This window comes from Chionomys nivalis, chromosome 24 (genome assembly GCF_950005125.1).
Source record: "Chionomys nivalis chromosome 24, mChiNiv1.1, whole genome shotgun sequence".
Lineage (NCBI taxonomy): Eukaryota > Metazoa > Chordata > Mammalia > Rodentia > Cricetidae > Chionomys > Chionomys nivalis.
The window spans coordinates 29,092,665-29,115,604 of NC_080109.1; the positions used below are offsets into that span (position 1 = coordinate 29,092,665).

General features: G+C 36.2%; 1 protein-coding gene across 1 annotated transcript in view; it reads right to left on the bottom strand.

Moving 5' to 3' along the window:
* Nucleotides 1-12,164: 12,164 nt before the first annotated feature.
* Pcdh10 (protocadherin 10) overlaps nucleotides 12,165-22,940 on the bottom strand; it is a 58,957-nt gene continuing 48,181 nt past the window's right edge. The window contains exon 5 of the mRNA XM_057757003.1: nucleotides 12,165-17,817. Coding sequence (XP_057612986.1) covers nucleotides 17,747-17,817 — 71 coding nt within the window. The 3' untranslated portion in view covers nucleotides 12,165-17,746. The remainder of the gene's footprint in view (nucleotides 17,818-22,940) is intronic.

Here is a 22,940-nt window from a genome sequence, read left to right on the forward strand (position 1 = left end):
AGATTTTTTGATAGGTACCACATACCAAAATCAAATGAAGACCAGATAAATAATTTAAATAGACTTATAACCTACAAGGAAATAGAAGCAATCATTAAAAGACTCTTGAAGACAAAAAGCACAGGGTCAGATGATTTCAGCATAGAATTGCACCAGGCTTTCAAAGAAAAATTAATACCAATACTCCTCATGTTCCTCCATACAACAGAGTCAGAAGGAAAGTTGAAATTTTTTTAATGAAGCTACAGTTACCATGATACCAAAACCACACAAAGACTCAACAAAGAGCGAAAATTACAGACCAATTTCCTCATGAAATTTGGTTAAAAATACTCAATAATATACTGGCAAACTGAATTTAAGAACATATCAAAAAGATGATCCACCATGATCAAGTAGGCTTCAACCCAGAGATATAGGTATTTCAACATAGGAAAATCTGTCAACGTAACCCACCACATAAATGAACTGAAAAAAAAATGCATGGTTAAATCATTAAATGCTGCACAGCCTTTGCCAAAACACAACATCCCTTCTTGATAGAAAGCTTGCAGAGATAATGGATGCCAGGAGCATACCTAAACATAATAAAAATCAAATTACAGCAAGACGACAGCTAAAATCAAATTAAAGGAAGAGAAAGTAAAAGCAAGTCCACTAAAACTGGGAACAAAACAAGGCTGTTCACTCTCTCCACATCTGTTCAATATAGATAGTACTCAAAGTTCTACTAGGAAAATTCTACAACTTGATAAAACCCTTCATCCTGTCCCTTACTATTTGGCAGTCATTAGGGAATCAATTCCTCATTCTGGGTTGCCTTACCAATTCTTAATGTGAGGGAGCTTAGTCCTACATCAATTTGATATGCCATGCTTCTTTCTGACACCCCTTGGAGAGGCTATCCCTTTCTGAACAGAAACAGAGAAGTGGATGGGGTTGATGGAGGGGTGGAAATGAGTGGAGAGGAGAAACGAGAAACTAAAGTCTGAATGTAAAATAAATGAATAAATTTAATTAGGGAAAGAAAATTATGACTTGATTGACATACGACAATGAAATAGGATAAGAGATTCCAGAAAAAAAGTCAGATTCAGTGTTAAAGCCCTCAAGAAGTCCCAGAAAAGACCACCAGTCATGTATGCAATCATTAAGAGCATTTTATGAATAAAAAATATGCCAACAATTTGGGGTGACACATGTTGACAGGTGGAGATGCTTGCAGGCCCCCTTTTAAACTGGGTTAGGGGAATCCCAGGGAGGAAAGATTAGTCAGGGAGCTGATTGGTGGGGGAAGACTAGTCTGGAGACTTTTTGGTGTGTGGCTCTATGTTAAATGTGTTTTAAATGTTAAATTTATTTTTGCTTACTTAACATTCACAAGTTGTTTTAGTTGTCTCCCAATATTTGCAACCTTAACATTGAGTAAAACACCTCCATATGGGATGGTATGTGAGTAGTAGAGGAGCTGCATGAATAGAATATTATTTACATGAGTGTGTGAGTGTCTTTGTATATTTATATAAAAGGGACTCATTTTAACTTATGTAATAGCTACTAGATAGAACTACAGTGTTTGATGGTTGGAATGGGAAAAAAATGTGGTATCTGTCTACTCCATGAAAAAGGTTGACTCAACACTCACAATCCAGTGCTGAAAACGTAGAAGACTCTTAGAAAATTCATAGCATTTGAGTCCATATTTGAAACCAAAGACACTGGTATCTGGTAATAACAGAAGACTACACTATCAACACTAGATACACTGTGCTCAGACCTGGTACCTGAGGCACCTATTGGGATGACCTGCACATGTTCATGATGGTTTTTCTCCTCTCATACACATACCCAGGTATACGTCTCCAGGTGATTCAACACCATCTATCACACAACAAAAGCTGAACTTGTTGCAACTTCATGTTATACTTCATACACAAGTGGTATTTTGGTTGTGTTACAATTTTTTTCTGAATTCTTTTGGCTATTTCTTGTTAGTACATCATAAGCAATTTAAAAACAACATTGATGAGGAGTCAGAATTCCTAACAAGAATATGATGTGACTTCTGCTAGGTAGACAAGAACAAGTATCTGTTCACACCAGATAGATCACTGATAGTAGACCAAAGAAATCATTGCAACCAAGCCTGCCTTAGTGAATAAATGAGTTGATGAGAGTGACTTAAAAAAGCAGAGGAAAGGAGTTGCCCATAGACACATGCTACACCTTAAAATGCAACCAGACTCCCCTCTAACAATAGCTGTTGTTTATATTACTTTGCAGAAGAGTATGTTGGGACGCTGTAAATCTCATGAGCTAGATGAATCTTTTAAGTTTTATTTTCTTGTATTAGACTACTTCCTCTACCTTCTAAGAAAGAATGCTTCAATTAAGAGGAAATAGCTCCACAAAGGCTTTCTTATTTGTATGTTCCTTGTAAAGAATTCTTTATAGTTTCTTTAACTTTTTCCTGAAATTTAAATACATATAGGAAAAATTTACATACCGTAATAGTAGATTTTGCTAAGAAGTATATTCAGAATCTAGGTCCATAAATTGAATTGTTTTCAGCCCAGTCTCTCATCTACCTTCACATAATATTCATTAAAGAATTATTTTATCCTCGTTTCTAAGGCTGTGTATTAGTGTATTATTCAGTCTGCTTTGAACAAGATATAAACAGAAGTTTAGAGTGAATTCCTTATTTTGCCAGATTATATTATCTCAACATATAATTTCTGCCATTAAATATCTGTTAATGGGCACTTGTATATATTCAGTCTCATTGTTCATTAAACTGTGTATAATATATCATGATGGGCCTATAGCTACAAATCATTGTCTAGTAAATAGTTAAGGCTTTTCTTTTCTATAGGTATATCATATTTGTACATTTGTCTCATATGTATGCATCTCTGTGTGTGTCTACTACAAATAGAAACTCTGAACACATCTTATTTATCATTATTATTAGTGATCATGATTTGCCCTGTGCATTTATGGAGATCAGAGGAAAAATTTGGCCACAGTTTCTCCCATGTAGACGTCTGTGCCCTCTTTCTATCAAGTGGATCCATAAATCAAATTCAGGTGTTGATCGCTAGACAAGCAGCCTTGCTAGCTAACCATCCCTTGGGCCCATATGTAGTTAATTATTTTAAATGAGTATCTAAATTTAATTTCTTTAAAAATTTTGATTCCATAGATAAATCCCAAATTATGCTTACCTTATTTTGAGGGAAGAAAAATAGCTGGTTTTTTGTCCATATAAATGTAACAAAAATATTACTAACTAGTACATATTAGCTCCATTTTACGCTTTGGAAAGCAATTTGTCTACAGTTAGAACTCAGAGCAAACCAAAAAGAAACAATATGCTCAATAAGATTCACTTCGTAGAATCTAGGAAACAGTAATGGGCAAACACGTGATCTTCATTGTGCAGAAGGAAGATTCCACATGTATATGTACAAGATAGGTAGATAGATAGATAGATAGATAGATAGATAGATAGATAGATGATAGATAGATAGATAGATAGATAGATAGATAGATAGATAGATAGATAGATAGATAGATAGATAGGTAGGTAGGTAGGTAGGTAGATAGATAGATAGATAGATAGATAGATAGATAGATAGATAGATAGATAGACAGACAGACAGACACATAACCTGGACTAACAAAGAATGTGCTGTTCTGTTTGCACAGAACATAGCACTTTGTCTCACAGCAATGTTTTTCCACTATCAAAATGTCCTGGCATCCTGTACCTGGGAGTCTTGGGAGTTTCCCTTTTAGGGTGGTCGCAGGGAAAGTTATCCAACTGTGACAAAATGCCTGGGGAAAAGAATTAAGATTATTTTTGGCTGAGGATTTCAAGAAGGTCAGTCTAGGTTTGCTTGGTTCTGCTGTTTCTGCTTTGTAGCGAGGAACAGCATCTTGGAGGGTAAAGGAGGGTTGGGTGGGGCAAAGCCATTCTCATGGCAATAGATAGCAGAAAGTGCAAAAAGGGAAAGGCCAAGATGTGGTTCTGAAGAGTATCTTTCCCATGACCTACATCATTCTGAGTTTGACCTCATCATTAAAAAAAAAAAAAACAAAAACAAAAAATCTTTTTTGATGGTACTGGAGATTAGACCCAGGACCGCATACTGAGAGGCAGGGGCTCTGTCACTAAGCCATATGCCCAGCCTTCATTCCAATCCCCACATCAGGATCTCTCACCTGTCTTTCATACTACCAGCTGGTGTCGAAGTCCACAACACTTAAGATTTCAACGACCTTTAAGATATAAATCATAACGCAAAAGACTCTTCCACCTGTTCATCACAGAACAAGTAGCTGTGGTTCTGGCAGTGTGAATTTAAGGTTCTCAACTATATCTCTCATCTCAAAACTACATGGGCCACTTCCTGCTCTTTGACAGATTCCTCTGTACTTAAATATTCAAAGGTGGAATTTTTTTCTTTCTTGCTGTACCGTGGCCAAGAGTTTTTACATAAGAATTAAACACAGTGTAAATTACTTAATAAAATTCTGGAAAAGAATAATTTTTTAAGAAAGGAAATACTGAGAAATCTTCAAGCAAGTGTGATGCATGGACTGTACATAGCACCGGTAGATAGATGTCTGGATATGTTGAGCTAGCAGACACTCATTACATATCCTCCTTATTGTAAAGAACAATTGATCTAATGTCGGTATACTCACCTTATTTTCATCTTGTATCTGATGATCTGCCTCCCTATTTTGGGGAGCAGTGAGACCCAAGATCCTGAATTTCTTGTAATCCCCTGATCTGAGTGCCTACAGCTGCTCTGAGCACGAGACCTTCAGGAGTTCCTGATGGCAGGAGAGTGGTTTCTGGTGGGTTTGGCTGGGGCGTGGCTATCTCTATATAATCTGCCCCTGAACACAATAAAGAGGGCATTCGTGGGGAATTCAAGGATGACCCGTGTTGCTGTCTCTCTGTCTGTGTGTGTCTGTGTATCTTAACCTCCAGCACCCTTGCCCGAAGCTCGCGAACTTGGTTCTAGCGCACAGAGCGCAGACCGGGGCCGCGATGCGCGGAACCTATGACTTCAAGACTTCTCCATTCCCCTTTATGACTCCAAGAAGAACACAGAGTACAGGGTACAGCTGATATCCCTAACAAAGGAATGTGAGTTCACTTTAGAAGTGCTTCAAAGTGACTTTCCTAAGTTTGGGCTTAAACAGGGAAAGGAAATTATTATTTTTCCATCCGACATAAGGAAAGAAGTTTGAAATTTTGGTAAAAGGTAAAGAGGATGATAATGCAGTCCTAGTTCTTCACAATTAAGAGAAAGCTGCCCAAAGCTGGAGTGATGAGATGTGAGGTCTCGAGAGCAGGATTTTCCCATTCAGTACTAAAGCATAGCCTCCTTGGTAACGTGGTGTACATCAACACACAGTCGGTCTCACTAGTACTGCCCCTCTGACATTTGAAAATTGATCCCCAGAACAAGTCCACCTTATCTGGGGGTGGCTCTTACTCAGATTCATTACAACTACAAGAAAAGTGGCCTAGCTAAACAATGAATAGAGCTTATCTAAAAGACTAAAAAAGAAGACGTTAGTCATCAGGAAAAATTTTACTGCATTGTTTAAGCCTTACACATATTTACATATTTTTTAGTTTTGTTTTTTTCATTTGTTCAATCCTCTACTTTTGTAATCATGATTGAGGAGGATTTGGTACATACTGGACATGTGTTCTGCCAAACAGCAGACCCAGCCCTAAAATACTGTTTTCAAAATGACTTCACAGAGGTATGACTTTTTACCTTTCCAAATGTCATATGTATCAGGGCCAAATGAGAATCTTTTATCTTTTTAACTCAACTGATATTGAGCCAATTAAAGTTTCTACTCTTCACTAAAACAAAAATAATTTGTAAAATTATTTTCAGAATGTACTGCTTAAAATTAAATTTATCTCTGTGGCTAACTTAAACAATTGTGCTTATAAAACCCCACTCTGTTAAAGTATGGAAAACTGCCAAAGAGGAAAAAATATTATATATTGAAAATGTAGATCACATGAGGAAAAAAATACCCCACAAATATTTGATGTTTTGTTCCTTTAAAACATCAAAATTAAAAATCTAGTGAACTTCAAAATTTATGTTTTAGGCTTACAAATTTTCTCCATAGGATTTGTTGGCTATTCAAAAAACACACATCATTTCATTACAGATAATTAAGCCAGACTATGAACACACAATTACAAAGACTGGGAAAGCTGTCTAGATATCCGTTCTGCTCCAAAGTCAATTTGTCTCTGCTTTTACAGCATGCCAGGAAAAAATTGCATTACTTCTAGGATTAATGTAAAACATCAACCTGAATTGAGCAGCTTCATTCTCAAATCCCTTCAACTTATATTAATCTAAAGCATTCAGAACACTGGCATGGTGCTAAAACTCCTGGGATGAAAAATAAATGAAATCTATATAATTCCTGATATTGAGAACAGACTAAACTCTGAGAAAAAATTCCTACTTTTTCAGATAAGCATTGAAAAGAACTCTCAAAATGCCATCACTTTGACTGGTTCCGTCTAACCTTTATTTGAAGTACAATTTGTACATATGATAGAATTTGTACATAGAACAGCAAAATAAATTCTTATGGACATTTTTATTCATCTATGTTATTCTGTTATATTAATTTTAATTCATTGGGATATTGCTTTCATATCCGAACATTGACAAACAATGTATAATGAAGCCTTCATCCAATCCCTTTCATAAGATCCTCCAACTCACTTCATCTCTATTTTAACAGAGATTGCCAATTCAATTGTGATTGAGCTTCATTATTATTCTATAATATATTCTTAATATAATCCCCATTAGTAAAAATAAAAAAACTATCCATCTTTCTCCCATACTTAGGAATACATCTCAAACAAATGTAACAACACAATTCTTCACAGACCATGAAATAACAATGCTCAACTTCATATGGAAAAACAAAAACCCCAAGATAGACAAAAAAAAATCCTGTCTAATGAAGGAACTTTTGTAGGCATCACCATCCCTGACATTAAGCTCTATTAAAACAGCTTGGTATTGGCTTAAAAACAAATAGGTTGAACAATGGAATCAAATTGAAGACCCAGATATTAAACCTATAGACACCTGATTTTTGACCAAGAAACTAAAATCATACAATGGAAAAAAAGAAAGAATATTTAACAAATGGTTCTGGCATGACTGTATGTAAACATGTAGAAGAATGAAAATAGATCCATATCTATTCCTATGTACAAAATTCAAGTCTAAATGGATTTAAGACTCCAATATAAATTCAACCATACTGAACCTGACAAAAGAGGAAATTGGGCACATGAGACCACTTCCTAAATATATCACCAGTAACACAGATACTGAGAGCAACAATAAATGAATGGGACCTGCTAAAACTGAGAAGCTTCTGTAAAGCAAAGGACATAGTCAATAAAATAAAAAGGCAGCATACTTAATGGGAAAAGTATAGTGGACTGATCTCTAAAATATATAAAGAACTCAAGACAGTAGACAATAAAATTCCAAATAACCCAATTAAAAACTGGGGTACAAAATTAAACAGAATTCTCAACAGAAGAATTTCAAATGGATGAAAGACACTTAAGGAAATGTTCAACATCCTTAGCCATGAGGGAAATGCAAATCAAACAAGTCTGAGATACCATCTTACAAAAGTCAGAATGGCTAAAATCAAAAACACCAATGATAAGTTATGCTGGAGAAGATGTGAAGTAAGGGAAACACTCCTCCGTTGCTGGTGGGAATGCAAACTTGTACAACCATTTTTGGAAGTCACTATGGCAGTTTCTTAGAAAAATGGGACTCATTGTTAATATTCTAATTCCTTTTACTCTTCTATTGGACCTTGGGAGCTCATTCCAGTGCTCCATTGTGGGTTTCTGCCTCTATTTCCATCTGTTATTGGACAAAGGTTCTATGGTGATATTTAAGATAACCATCAGTCTGACTACAAAGGAAGGCCAGTTTGGACATCCCCTCCACTATTGCTTAGGGTCTTAGCTGAGGTCATCCTTATGGATTCCCGAAAAATTTTCTAGAGCCAGGTTCCTTGCTAATCCCATAATAGCTCCCTCATTCAAGATATCTCTTTCTGTTTTCTGTTGAATTCTGATCCACTGTTATTTGAATTGGGAAGACATATAACAATCATATATATATATATATATATACTGAAATTTAAAACATTATATTATCTATGAACTATATTACTATATGCTTTAAATATTAATCTGGCAAAACATATTCAGCAGGTTTCCTTGAAAAAAGTAAGAGAAAACAAAACCGTTGGTTGGCAGAGGCTGCTTATTTGTTTCCCAGCTACACAGACCCAAAACAATCACACAGAAACTACGTTAATTAGAATAGTATGGTCCAATAGCTTAAGCATGTTTCTTGCTAGGTCTTATATCTTAAATCAAACCATCTCTACTAATCTGTGTATCAAGGCTGTGACTTGCCAGGTAACATTCTGGCATCTGTCTCTTTCAGCAGCCTCACGGTATCTCTTTGACTCCACCTTCTTTCTTCCAGCATTCAGGTTTAGTTTCCCCAGCCAAGATTTATTCTACCCTGCCACAGGCCAAAGTGGCTTCTTTATTTATTAACCAATAAAAGTAACACATATACAGAAGAACTTCCCACACCAACTTTTTTCCATTTTCCAGTATATATATGTGTGTGTGTGTGTGTGTGTGTGTGTGTGTGTGTGTGTGTGTGTGTATCCATAGAGATGTTTTGTCTCAATCCACTTTCAATTAAGACTCAGTAATGAATACAATTTATCAGTGTTCTACAGGATTCTTACTGGCCTTTCTTGCATGCAAATTGATTACTAATAATCTGTTTTCAGACAGGGAGTTATTTTTCACACTATCTCTGAAGGAAAATAGATATCCTTTATGTGATTTTTTAACTTTGATGTTTTACCTGCATGATTCAGTAAGATTCCTATTTAATTATGAATATATAAGTATATGGTATATAAGTATAATTTATGTGTGAGATTATATCATATATGAGTACATATTCAGACTCATTGTATGCACTATGTATAATACTAACAGACTATAAATTAAATATAATTCATAAAATAAAAACAGACATATAAATTAATCCTGCATGTCTTAGAAATATTTTTCTTTCTTTGTAAATCATTAGAATTAATATACACAGGTATCAAGTAAAATTAAGTTTATACCTTTGTTCATAATACTTTATATAACTAAATTACTAAAAACATTTTTTAGAACATTAAAATGAATGAAAGCTGTTTTCTTTGCATATGGAGGTAAAGGGTATTTACTTTTATGATTTTTTTCTTCAGTATGCAGCTCTTCTTTTAATTGAAATAAATTCTCTTCTCATGCAATGTATGCTGATTGTAGTTTCCCCTCCTTCTACCACTCCCAGTTCCCCCTCACCTCCTCTTCCCTCTGGATTCACTCCCTTTTGTACCTCATTAGAAAAGGCTCCTAAGAGATAGCAAAAAACATGACAAAATAAAACATAAGATGAAGCAATATCTATCATATCAAAAGTTGGACAAGGACAACCCAACAGGAGGAAAATGGCCCAAGAAGAGTCACAAGAGACCCAATATCACAGTCAAGAGACCCACAAAAGCTCTAAGATAATAGCTATAATGTATGCAGAACAATTGGTGCAGATTTGTGAAGGTCCTGTGTTTGCTACTTCAGCCTCTGTGAGCTCATATATCTTGCTTAGTTGATTCAGAGGACCTTGTTTCCTCATGTCCTCCATCGCCTATGGCACTTATACTTTTTTCATTCCCTTCTTCTTAAGGATTAGCTGGGTTCTTGTATTCTGTTAATGTAGTTCCTCTTGAAATTTCTTAATTTTTTCATTTCCAGAATTCTGTCAGTTTGGGGTTTCTTTATTTTATTTCCAATTTAAAGTCCTGAACAGTTTTATTTTTGTGTTTTCCAGGATTTCTTGTAGCGATTTATTAATTTCTTCTTTAAGGACCTCTATCATATTTATAAAGGCTTTTTTGAGATCTTTTTCTTGTGCTTCATCATATTGGAATATTCCGGGCCTGTTGTTGTATGATACCTGTGATTTCCTGGAGACGTGTTGACTTAGCTGTTTTTCGTTATGTTTTTATGCTGGTTTCTTGGCACTTTAGTTTTGGATGGTTTTCAGAATAGGTGTTGATTTCTGGATATTTTTTTCTTATTGTTGGATGAGTACTTTGTTCCTTCATTTCTCTTTCTGCTATTTCCTTGGCCCATTCAGCTGGTGTGTTCCCAGGGAGGCTTGCTGGTGTTGCAGGTTGGGATACTGGAATGAGTAAGGGAAAGAAAGGTTGGAGAAGGTGTTTGTGATCTTTTGGGGATGGGATCAGAGGGGAAAGGGAGAGTACAGCAGGTTTTCTGCTACAGAGGTATTGATGAAACTTGGGGTACTGGATCTCATGAGTAAGAAAGGTGTGGGTCTCCTTCAGCCTTCTTGTTGCCCTTGGAAAATCAGTCCTGGTGTTAGCAGGGGGTGCCGGCTGGAGCTGGAGTCTGCGACAAAGCAACAAGTAGTGGGATAAACATTAGAAGAAGACGATTGTGACATCAACAGAAGATGGGAACAGGGGTATAGAGAAAGCTGGCATCAGTGTTCAGCTACAAGCTGTGGATGAGACTGGAGGATTGGGTCTAGGGCAACAGAGAGAGGGAGAGAAGAAGGTCTGTGAGCAGCCTACTTGATTTTCTGGTCAGTAGACAGGGTGCTTTCTAGAGTTGGGGGCTAGGAGCAGTGAGAGTTTGGGAGGTATAGTAAGAGAGGATGGTTTGTGGGATCCCCTGGAGAACTTGGCAGAGAAAAAGGAAGGCTAAAGCTGCTTTCTGCTGCAGTGCTAGGAACAAAAGTAGGGGAACCTTAATTTTATTTTTAATGGAGCTTTACAAAATAGTGTAAAGAAATCATTGTTACTGACTGTCATCAATTTACAAGTAATTTCTTTACTAATTGTCAATTAATAAGATGGAATTTTAAGGTATACTGTTCATTTTTACATAAGCATAATGTCACAAGTGTGTTACCAAGTTCCTTCACCACAAAATGCAGTTATTTGTTTTCTTTAAACAATCTAAACTGTATTGTTGATAGTTGAAAAAATTAGAAATATCAGTATGAATAATTCAGGTTCTTGAACATATGGGTATTGGTTAATCTAAAGATGTTGAGGAGAGAGCAGGCCCTTTGTTCCATCCCACCTGAGTAGCTTACACCGGAAATAATCACACAAAAACTATATTCATTTAAACACTGCCTGGCCCATCATCTCTAGCCTTATTGGCTAACTCTCACATATTAGTTTAACCCATTTCCATTAATGTGTATCACCACTTGACTGTGACATTTTGGCATGAGTCTAACCAGCATCCGTCTCGGGCAGGAGAATCATAGTGTCTGCCTGACTAAGCTCTTCTTCCCAGAATTCAGTTCTATTTCCCTGCCTCCTAAGCTGCTGCCCTATCAAAAGGCCAAGGCAGTTTCTTTATTCAGCCAATGAAAGCAACACAAATACAGAAAGACCTCCTACACCATAAAGATATGGTGCTCATAGAAATGTGTTCCGATGTTTTATTAAGTGGAAACCATAATATTTAAAGGTTATCTGTATTTTTTCCTGAAGAAAAGGAACACCACTATGTACTTAAATTTGACTTTTAAGATACTTTCATATCATTAAGAGTGTAGTCAGTTTCCATTCTCTTTTGTCACTTGCAATTAAACTGTTAAACCATTCAGAAACATTCAGCAGCCTCCCTACTTATCTTTGTTATCATTGTGAGAAATGATTTCAAATAGAAAATAAACTAGAAATCACTGGAATCATTAATCTTTAGATCTTATTGTGTTAAAATTACCTTGTATTATTACATATACATATGTAATTTCAGAGTATGGTGATGAGCACCAAAAATATGCTGTCAACTACCTATTAAGTAATAGTATAGAAAGAGATCTACCCAGTCCTCCAGCAGTATTTTAAGTGCTTGGTACACTGTCAATTTCTGAGTCGGTGTGATAGTTTCATATTTGTTTCTGTGATATATCCTGACAAAAAGCAACTTAGAGAAGGAAATAGTTTATTAATCTTACAATTGCAGGTTATACTTCATGGTTTAGGGGAAGTCAAACACATACACTCAAGTGGTAGTCATATGAAATCATAGTCAAGAGCAGAAGCAAATGGATCTAGGCTGCTTGCTTGCTTCTCCTATCTAGTTTTCTTGTATCTTGTATAATTGAGGATCCCTGCTAGGGGTTGGTGCTGCCCACAGGGGCTAGATCCTTTAACAGACAATCCCATGGAAATGCTCACAGACAATTTGGTCTCGAAAACTGCTCAACTGCTACTCTTTTTCCAGGTGATTTTAGGTTAAGGCAAGTTGACATTTTAAATTAACCGTAACAGTGGGTGACACACGATTTGAATTCAAATGTTTGGAATTTAAATCCATGTCATCATTCAAACTATTTCTCATAAACTCAATGCTGTTCACCATTTGCACTGACCCAATGTCTGTATTTTATTAAGTGATGCTTCAAAGAGATTATGTCTTTTTTGATAACAACAGAAAAAAAAAACAAAACACTAAAGCAGTGTTTACAAATCTCAGAAAACAGAGAGAACTGATGACCCTTGTGATGATTCTACTCATCTTCTTTAAAATTCTTCTAGGCATATTTAATACATTGTAGAAAAATAAGAGTTAACATCATCTATTTGTAGTATGTCAAATTCAGTATGAGTTGCATATGTCCTAATCCATGAATTATGTCAACGAATAAATAAGTCAATGAGGGGAATTCAGTATTAAGCATAAATTATTAAAAGTAAAGGAAGAAATAAGAAAAATGGAAAAAAGAAATGAAGGAAAGAAGAAAGAGAGCGAGAGAGAGAGAGAAGAAAGTCAGAGCACAGTTATTTACTTTTAGTTGTATGTTTGTGTATGTATGCTTGGTGTGTATGTGTGTGTGTTCATCTGTGAATTAGTAGATACATAAGCCCATGTGAGCAAGCACAAGGAGGCCTGAAGTTGACCTTGAGTACCTTGTTTGTTTCTTTGTTTATAAGACAGGGTCTCTACATAGCCCTGGTCATCCTGGAATTCAGTATGTAGACCAGGCTAGTCTCAAACTCACAGAAATATACCTGCCTATAACTCAGAGAGCTGGTATTAAAAGTGTGTGCCAACACTCCTGGCTTGGTGCCCTTTTTGATAGTTCTTCACTCTACTTTTTGCAGTATAGTGTGTTACTAAATTCAGGACCTGCCAATCTAGGTAGGCTAGCTAGCTAGTTTACCCCAGGGATTCACTGTATGTACCTTCCAAGCACTGGAATTACTAGTGGCTACCACACAAACTTAGTTTTGGATGTGGATTATGGATATCAAAACGCTGATCCTCACTTACAGAGCAAGCACTTTACTCACTGAGCCAACATCCCAGACCCACAACTTATTTTATAAAGTTAGCATAACTTAGAGAAAAAGAACATAAAATTGATGTTTAGGAAGTAGGAAGATATTGGAAGAACAGGGCTAGGGAAAATGATCAAAATACATTGTATGAATTTTTCAATAAAAAAAAATAACTACAATAAAGACCTTACCCCAACCAAATACAACTCTATATCCTGTGTCTGATGTGTATCAACTTTACTGCTTTCTTGCATTTTGGCTGTCATTTTGTCACATGAGTTTAAGCCACATCCTCACAGCCCAATTTTCTATTTCTGAGAAGTAAGTGGAATCAACATTTCCCAAAATATGTCCTCCATAATTCTCATTTAGGGATGCTAATTTTGTACAAAAACATTTCTTTGGTCAGTGGTTTAGAATATGATGCTAAAATACTGTTAAACAAGACTGTTTTATTGAAAGACTCTCAAGAGACTGTTAACAAGATAAAGAATTTTAAACCTTTCAGAAACTGATAACAACACACAATGTCCTTTTGAAAATAAAATTTCCTATGTTTTCCTTTTCACTGACTCCCAACTAGTTAGTGAAAGCGATGCTTTGGTAACATACACTGTGGGGTTTAAACCAGGAAAAGTCTTACTTTCATTCTTGCCCCATGTATTGTATTATTGACTCTTTCTGAGGAGGAATAAAGAAATATTTGTTCACTATACATAGGGCACTGAAGACTGTTCCAAGAGGCTATTCCACTCTAGTATAGTTTAGTAAACCAATGCATTTATTGGTGTTACTTACAAGAACATGGATGATTCCAAGACTGTGCATCTTGGAAGTGTCCACCACAGCAGGTCAACAAGGAGGCTGTACCCCTGAAGCTTCCTGCCCAGTTAGCAGCCAGACACTTCAGAGAGTTCCCTCCCTAGCAATTGCTTGGCGATTTCCTAACCTTTAGAAGTAACCTTGTGAATCTTGCCACTTTCTGAGCTTTTTGATCCTTGCGAGATTCACGAACATCCTGACACATGAGCTTCTCTTTCCTTTCCTGGCAAGATTATTTCTATTCATTTAAAAAAATTAGCTATTAAAATCTTATATTTTGAAAAAATAAAGATAACCAATACAGAAGAACTTGATATCATTATGTATGTATTAATGTCTTAAATTAAATTTAACCACTAAACTCTTCTCATCATTCTTGTTGGTTGTATCATTAGTTATGAATAAATCACACAGTCATAGTGTAGAGATTTATGCTTCTGAACCAATTTCTCTTTAAAATTCACAAACTGTTTTGGTCCATTCCAGTAAAGTATTACCTAGGGAAGTACTCCATCCCATCTTCTATACACTGAGAGAATGACAACAAGCACACACAGGTTATAAGGTCACTTCCAAGCTCTATCATTCACTAGTTTTATCCTTAAGCGATAAGTTTACATATATCAGCTTGTCTTGTGTTGGTGTGTGAATGAGATCCCTTTCATGTAAGTGATGTGACAAAGGGCACACTGTATTTCAGATGGACAACTCAGACAACTCTGAGAGCATTGGCTTTCTCAATAACCTCATAATTATTTGTAGTTTGTTTTAACGACCATCCTGGCATTCTTTGCCTGGTTTGTGCTATACTGTTGAGTCACACAAAAACACATGGTAGAGATTTTGGGTTTTATCATATTTTAACAAAATGACATCATTTATAACACATATCAGAAGTATATCTAAATGCAAGTAATCTTCATCAGATAATAACTATAAACACTGTATTGGGTCACTAAGTGGTTTGCAAGGTTTTTTTTAGAGTATTCTCTCCTGGGCAAGGAACCTAGTTGAATTCAGGGTAGAGTGCTATCACAGAACATAAAACAATTCTCTACCTGGGCAATAGAGATATTTTTGTAAAACATCATCCCATAATAAATTCTATATATGATTAAATTTAGATGTGAGAACTGATCTGGGTCTCTGAATTAACCATGAAACTTTAGGAAAGATGTATGGTTTTCAAGTGGTACAGGTAGTGATCCAGAAATCTTGGCATCATATTACATCATTTATTTCCTATTTGTTCAGCTAGTTTTGAAAAATGGTTCTAATTCCTTATATGCACTAATTTGTTAGTGCTTGTCTGAAACATTCAAATTTTCAAAATTTTGTCATTCATCCCAGAAAAAAAGACATTTCAGATTGTTGTGTTTTAAAAATGACAGTTTCAGAGCAAACTGACAATTTTGTTTCCCTAAAATACTACTTGAATTATCATCATTTCCATCCATACATATTTTGAAGATTAATAGGTGGTAGGTTTTGCAAGATGCCAAAAATGGGAAAACTCCTTAGTCTAGATAGGATGCATAACTATTGCAATCTATTGCCTCCTCGGTTTTCTGTTAATTGCCATTGGTTTCTAAGTATTTTTCATTTAAAATGGTTACCCTTTTTCTTTCATGTCAAGTGTAAGTGGTTAGTATTGCTCCATTCTGAATATTCTAGAATTTATGGCATATTGTTTAAAACTTTTTGTTGCTGTTCTTGGTAACCAGTGTAGATGAATTTTTTTCAGTCATTTATAAGGATTATAATTTTATGAGAAGGCATGCCCTTTATATATAAAAAAACGATTCCTTATGTATAACTAATTCCAAAGACTAATTATGAGATCTACATAACTGAGAGCAGTCAGAATAATTATAGAATATTAAAATTTAGCAGAACATACTCTTAAAGTTAGTTTCATGGAATCTGTTCTTAATAAGTTAAGGGTTTGTGGCAAGCTTTGACTTTACACAGACACACTGAATTCTTTTACTTTCCCATTATTGGGGGAAAAAAGAATGCATGAAAGTATTTCAGATACTATTTGAAAAAAAAAACATTTTCTTTCTGTGTATGTGTATTTTGCCTGCATGAATGTATGTGCCCTGTGTGATTACTTTTGACTAGGAATGTGAGAGGTGGGAATGTGATCCATGAGACTTTGAATTCTGGAAAGTTGTAAACCTCCATGTATCTAGTGTGAATGGATTCCCATTAACTTATAATAGCAATAAGTAATGTAACTTGCTAAGCCATCTCTCCAGCCCAATCCTTTTAAAATACTCTGGGCATGCCTCTACTGGCCCTGGGAACTTGCTTCCTTATGGAAGAGAACTGTGTGGAAGGGATTTGGTGGAATGTTTGTTTCATTGTTACCATGTGGGATTTCTATTAAGTTGCTGAAATGTGTTGCTTGCCATCTCTGGCCTATCAGATTGGATAGGTATTTCTACCCTCATAACACTCTCCTCTACAATGGAAGTCAGGCGCCATTGTCCTTGAAATGTAGAAGAGATTTTGTTATACTAGGTTTCTTGCTTTGCTTCACAGGCATCATTTTGGTACTAAAAGGATAACAGTTATGAACGGATTACACCCTTCTTAGGCAGGAGAATCCTGCCTGGGATAACAGTCTCTGTAGTTACAAATTCTTCAATAATCTGTCAGAAACGGGCTGTGCTGTGTAGCTCTGCTCATTTCTATATCTCATTTTGGATTGATGTACACGCACTTTTATATCCTTCAGTTCGATATAACATTTGGCCTTTCATGTTCTCAGTTTAAGCTCCAGGGAATTCAAAGATATTTCAAAGTGTAATTATGCCAATCTGCATATAAAAGGCTATATGTCCTACAGAGGGTTTTATGAAAAAGCAAATGCTTTCAAAGAAGAAAATTAGAAGTAATTCCCACAACTGAAAGTCGCCAAAGTTAATGCATATTTCATTTGACGAGAACACTTTATATTTTTAAGCCAATATATTAATCCAGAAAATGGTGGGGATTGTGTGTGTGTGTGTGTGTGTGTGTTGTGTGTGAGTGACGTGATGAGGAATAAAGTAGAAGTGGAAATTGAAGAGCAAAGCAAAGAAATAGCAAGTGCACGCTATATATGTTGTTTGGAAAAATAGCCACATGGCACCAGAAAAGTCAATACTTATATTACTGTAACAGACAATGAGTTTCTCAATTATCTATTGTATTAGCTATCTATTGTTGCTAAACAAGACTCCCAGGAAGAAAGCAGTGTAAACCTCCCGTATTTATCTCACAGTTTGTGTGGTTTGGAATTAGTGCGGCTCAGTTAGTGCTGGGCTGAACTCTCTCGGGAGATTTTCGGTCACGCTGTCTGCTGGGGAGCAGTCTTATCTGAGTGCTGAAGTTGAGAATCGACTTCTGAGATCAGTCATGTGGTTGTTTGCTTGCCTCCATCTTTCGTCAACTGAGCCTCTCCACGCAGCTGCATCCACAGCATTTCTGCAAACAGCACAAGAGACAGCAAACAGTATATATACAAGAGCCTCTCAAAGGGGAAACCAAAGAAGCTGTTCTATCTTGATGTCACAGGGATGTCTCTTGCCTCCTCCCACTGTGATTTCTCAAAGCTGGCTTGTTATAGCCCACCTCCCTTCAAGAGATAGGTTTGAATAACAGAGGCTGTCTCCCTTCATGTTTCTGTTCTTGCAAAGTCATTGTTTAGCCTTTTTTTAAATAAAAAAATGCAAACGACCTTTTAAGAAGGAAATCCTAGAATGATTTTAAACTGAACAAACATATTTTTTTTAAAACAAACTCTTTAAGTATATTTTTTCAAGCATATTGCTCTTCAAATTTAACTTTTTGATTTCAGAATGCTTCTATCACTTAAAATGATGAAAAAGCGGTATGACTTTTAAAGTGTTTCTTTTTATCTTTTAAGGGAGAATTAGCATTTAAGAAACCTCAGAACACAACTGTGTGATTCTAAAGCTAACAAAGTACTTAGCAGAGAAGTTGAGCAGCATATGGTTATCCTAGTCCCAAACAGTAAACTGTGTCTGCATGTGCCAATTCTTAATTACCAGCTCATTAACACGCAGGTGTCAATTGCTGGTGGCAAAGGCAATACCCACATGGCCTAGTTTCTGTCGTGCACAGTGTAATTAAATTGACCTCCAGTGCTGAAGCTTGCTAGATTCCTATTACTATTTAGACACTAATCTCTGGTCCTAATCAAATTAGAACAATATGGCAAATAAATCAATATAAAAAGGAAAATATGTCATTTTGTGCTATTTTTAAAATGAAATTTCATATGGAAATATACCTTAAAAAGAATTGTCTAAATAAGCACTGATGCTAGATATAACAAGCAACAAATAACAATGTGCATTGCACATACTGAATGTTGATTAGATCAATCTACATTTGATAAGAGTACAGTTGTTGCAAAACAAAGAGAAAATAATTATTTGTAGATGTGACCTTCAGGTAAATGAGTTGTGTGTGCTATGGTTTTCATTGTTGATACGTAATGAAAAATGCATTGTTTAGTTTTACATTTTCATGATTGATTCAAATGTTATTCCATCTCAAACATCAACATTTCGCAATAAAGCCATACCAAACGTAAATGCTATACCAACAGGTATTTTACAACTAAGGTTTCAAAGCTATGATGGGTAGGATTATCTTCTGATGGTCTTACATGGGTACCACAAGGGTTTGCTCACTATGTAGTAATTTGTTTTCAAGCTCTGGTTAAAGAAAACAGGAGAAGTAAATTTTTAGACTAACCTTTCTTCCTCTTAAAATTTTCCTAATGGAAAAAATTTAAAAACAAAAGCACAAGGAACAATAAAAGAAATGTAGAACGGCACCTATTATATTTGGGGGATTTTAATCACAGTTAGGTGTGCTCGCTGACATAACAATATTGGCATGACTTAATTCTTATAACAGGGTAGGAAGATAATATAAGATTTGTTCCTGAGAAAATCTCAGAGGCTCAGAAACTAATGGAGAAAATTAGCTGAGGGTTGAGAGTGAAACTGAACCAAAAGCAGGATAAAAAAAAAATGCCATCAGAAGTCATTAGACCTCCCATATGCCCTCATCTACCAGCACAGGTAGGCGATCAAGTGTTCACTATATTTGGAAGAAGAGCTTATCCTTTTGGAGGGTAACAGAAGCAGTGCCTAGATTGGAAGACAGCAGGCAGATGTCTGATCATCATACTAGAAGTCTGGATATTCAGTCTCCCAGGTTTCCTTCCCAATTAACTTTCAGAGCCCCAGTCCTAGGGTTATGCCTCAAAGCAAAAGATCTGAAAAAAATTTCTCTTGAACATTGAACTTACTTAAGGAAAATATACCTAAACACAGTAATGTGAACTTTTTAATTAAACTATTCTGCTAAAGGACTTGACAAAAGATTTAGAAAATAAGCATGCAATAAAAAGAACCAATGTTGTCAAACACAAAACAGACTTTAAAAACAGGTAAAAACAAACAACCAAACAACAGAAGTTAGTAGAGAAAGTTCAATGTCTAAGTAGTAAAGGGTCTGTGATAAAAGAAAGTAAGCAAATATGATGCAATAATAACTCAAGAAATTTTCAAAATCTTAAAGGGTTCCTTTGTAAGTTGAAAGAATTTATGAGGTGCCTTCAGCACAGATTAAAATAGATACACATTCAATTCCATGGTGTTATGAGCTTTTAGAACTTGATAATAGATTATTCCATGCATTTACAAAGGAGGTAGGGAACCTTCGGAAAGAGTTGTTTAATGAAAATATTCTACTTAGGAAGACAACATATTGACCCCTCTCAAACACTCTAAGAATGGAGCGTTGAGCAGGACAGGTAGCTCTGGATCTCAGAAAGCATGAGGATTGGTTGTTGAGGTCATCATAATGAGTCTGTCTTTATAGCATTGGATTCCAGCGGTTCTTCTGATTCTCAGAGCTTGTATTCTAGTTACCATTATCTGTCAACATGACACAGTCTAGAGAAGAGACTCTCAACTGAGGTATTACCTACATCAGATGGGACCATGAGCAGGTCTTTGGGAGATGGTCTTGATTGCCCATTATAGGAGGCACAATTCCTAAGCAGGCATTCCTGGGTTATAAAAGGAAGCTAGCTAAGCATTGGTGTGTGAGACCTCAAGTAGCATTTTCCCATATGTTTGGCTTTTGATTTTGTTTTTGTTCCTGCTCTGACTTCTCTCAACGTTGAACTGTGACCTGGAAGTGTAAACAAAACCAACCCTTTTCTCTTTATTTTGTTTTCGATCAGGGTAATTTGTTAGTAATAGAAATAAAACTAGGAAAGTAACAAAATTCCACATGCAAGGCCCTCCATAACCTATGTGTCTATAAATGTCAATCATATGAATGCATAAACCACTCTGAAGTAACATTACAGGCAAGGTGGTATGTGGAAAACGGTTATTCATCTTCTCAAACATCTTTTCCTAAGACATGACTGAGTTTGTGTGTGAGGGGTTACACCTGTGCACACACTGATGACTTAACCCTGTGGATTATGCATATTTACTCCGTGATTAACCTACATCCCTAGCCGTTCAGCCAGATATTCTAATACAGTTGTCTTCCTTGACTCAGACTCTTGCATCTCAAATAATTAGCCTATCATGCAGCTAGAATCTGGACTTGATTTCTATAAAAATAAGCATCTGGACTTCAATATAATGACAGTGAACAGTTTGGTTTTGGAGTCGGCCACAATTCTAAAATATCAGATAATGGATATCATTACAGAATTCTTCTCAATAACTTAAAAGATCGAGATATTATTGAGAGCGATATTGACATTTACTTCATTTCTCAAAATAGACAAAGTTGGTGTGTGTGTGTGTGTTAACAGTTGTGAGCAGATATACATGCACATTTGTGAATGTAGATGATATAAATCAACATGACTCCTTTTATATCACTTTTCAAATTGTTTTTGAGATAAAGTCTCTCACTGAATCTGTAACTTCTAGATTCAGCTAGATTAGCTGGCAAGTAAACCCTAGGGATTGTTCTAACATTTCTTTCTCAGTATTGGAGTTGCAGGTATGCACCAACTCTCCTTTCTTAGGGCTGGTGATCAAACATAGGTCTTCAAATTTGTGACACAAGCACCTATAGACTGAGACTGACGTAATAAAGGTGAGCTCTTGAGAAGAAAAAAAAAAATGAAATGAATGGAATTTGTGCCCTGGCACTGCTGAAGCATGCATGATCAGCTCGTATATGGTGATTCTATTGAGCTTGTCCATATTGGGTTTCATGGTCTAAATTGGTAAGAACGACTGACCAGGTCTCTTCCACAGGAGGGCAGCTGATCTCATTACAGTGATATTGGCTAAACTACTGGCACATATGTCTCTCAATTTTTGTTGTTTTCAATACCAAAGAACACCTACAAAATGCATGTTTTTAAAGAGCATGTCTCTACATGTTCTTCTTCCCCTTGGTCATGCACTTTTTTTTTTTTTTTTGACAGGGTTTCTCTGTGGTTTTGGAGCCTGTTCTGGAACTAGCTTTTGTAGACCAGGCTGGTCTCAAACTCACAGAGATCCGCCTGCCTCTGCCTCCCAAGTGCTGGAATTAAAGGCGTGCACCACCACCACCTGGCCAAAATGTGCAGCCCAGGCTGGCCTCGAACTCATGATCCTCCTGCCTCTAGAAATCTCAGTTTATTCTCAAGTTATAAACTCATGTCAAAGTTTCAAAGATCTTATTGTGGTGTTACAGTTAAGCTTCTTGATAACTGGCAAAGTCAAGAGGGCATCCAACAGTATTGTGTCATTGTTTACCTACTCTTGATATCTAGTGACCTAGCCAGAGAGTTTGGTATTTTGTTTGCTTTTGTTCGTGGTTTTGTTTTTTCTCTACTATTAGGTGGGGATATGCATAGTTGTTCCTTCTTGCTCCAGAATAGGAACCACTGTCTTCCTCATCTGAGTTTCAGGGGGACTGTTTTGCTGTGCTTCTGAATGCAACCACGGTGACACTTTGTATGGAGTTTTGTGTCCTCTTTTATGTTGTGAGGGTATATGACTGATATCATTTTACTTTCTTGTGTCTCTATCCAGCAGCAGGTATTGTGGTATCTACCTCCAAATTGCAAGGAAGCTCCTTAAATACAGGCTGTAAACAACTCAGAATAGCTTCAGGAAGTTCCTAAAACTGAAAGGTTCAAAGAGTCCCTCTTTCCCTATGATTGCATAAGCCCTAGAGACTGCTGAAAGTCATTCTCTGGTGAGCTGAGCTTCTTTAAATAAGCAGATACATCCCCACTTCCTCTATCCCCCATCCCTTCACACTCTCACTCTCCAGGCCCAGAAATGCCTGGAAGAAACAGAGACCAATGGAACTGACTGCACACTGACTATATTTTTTGAGTTGCCTGCAGTCTGTGCAGTACACTCCAGGTTTCCAACTTTCATGAGCTATTACCCATGCTGATATGTTCTTTGGTTCCTTTGGTGATTTAGATATTTTGGTAACTCCTCCCCATATTCCATAAATGACCCCAACCAAAAATATTCATTTACCAAGTTAGACGTGGTGTTGTGTAAGTACTGGTGTTGTAACGTATTTGC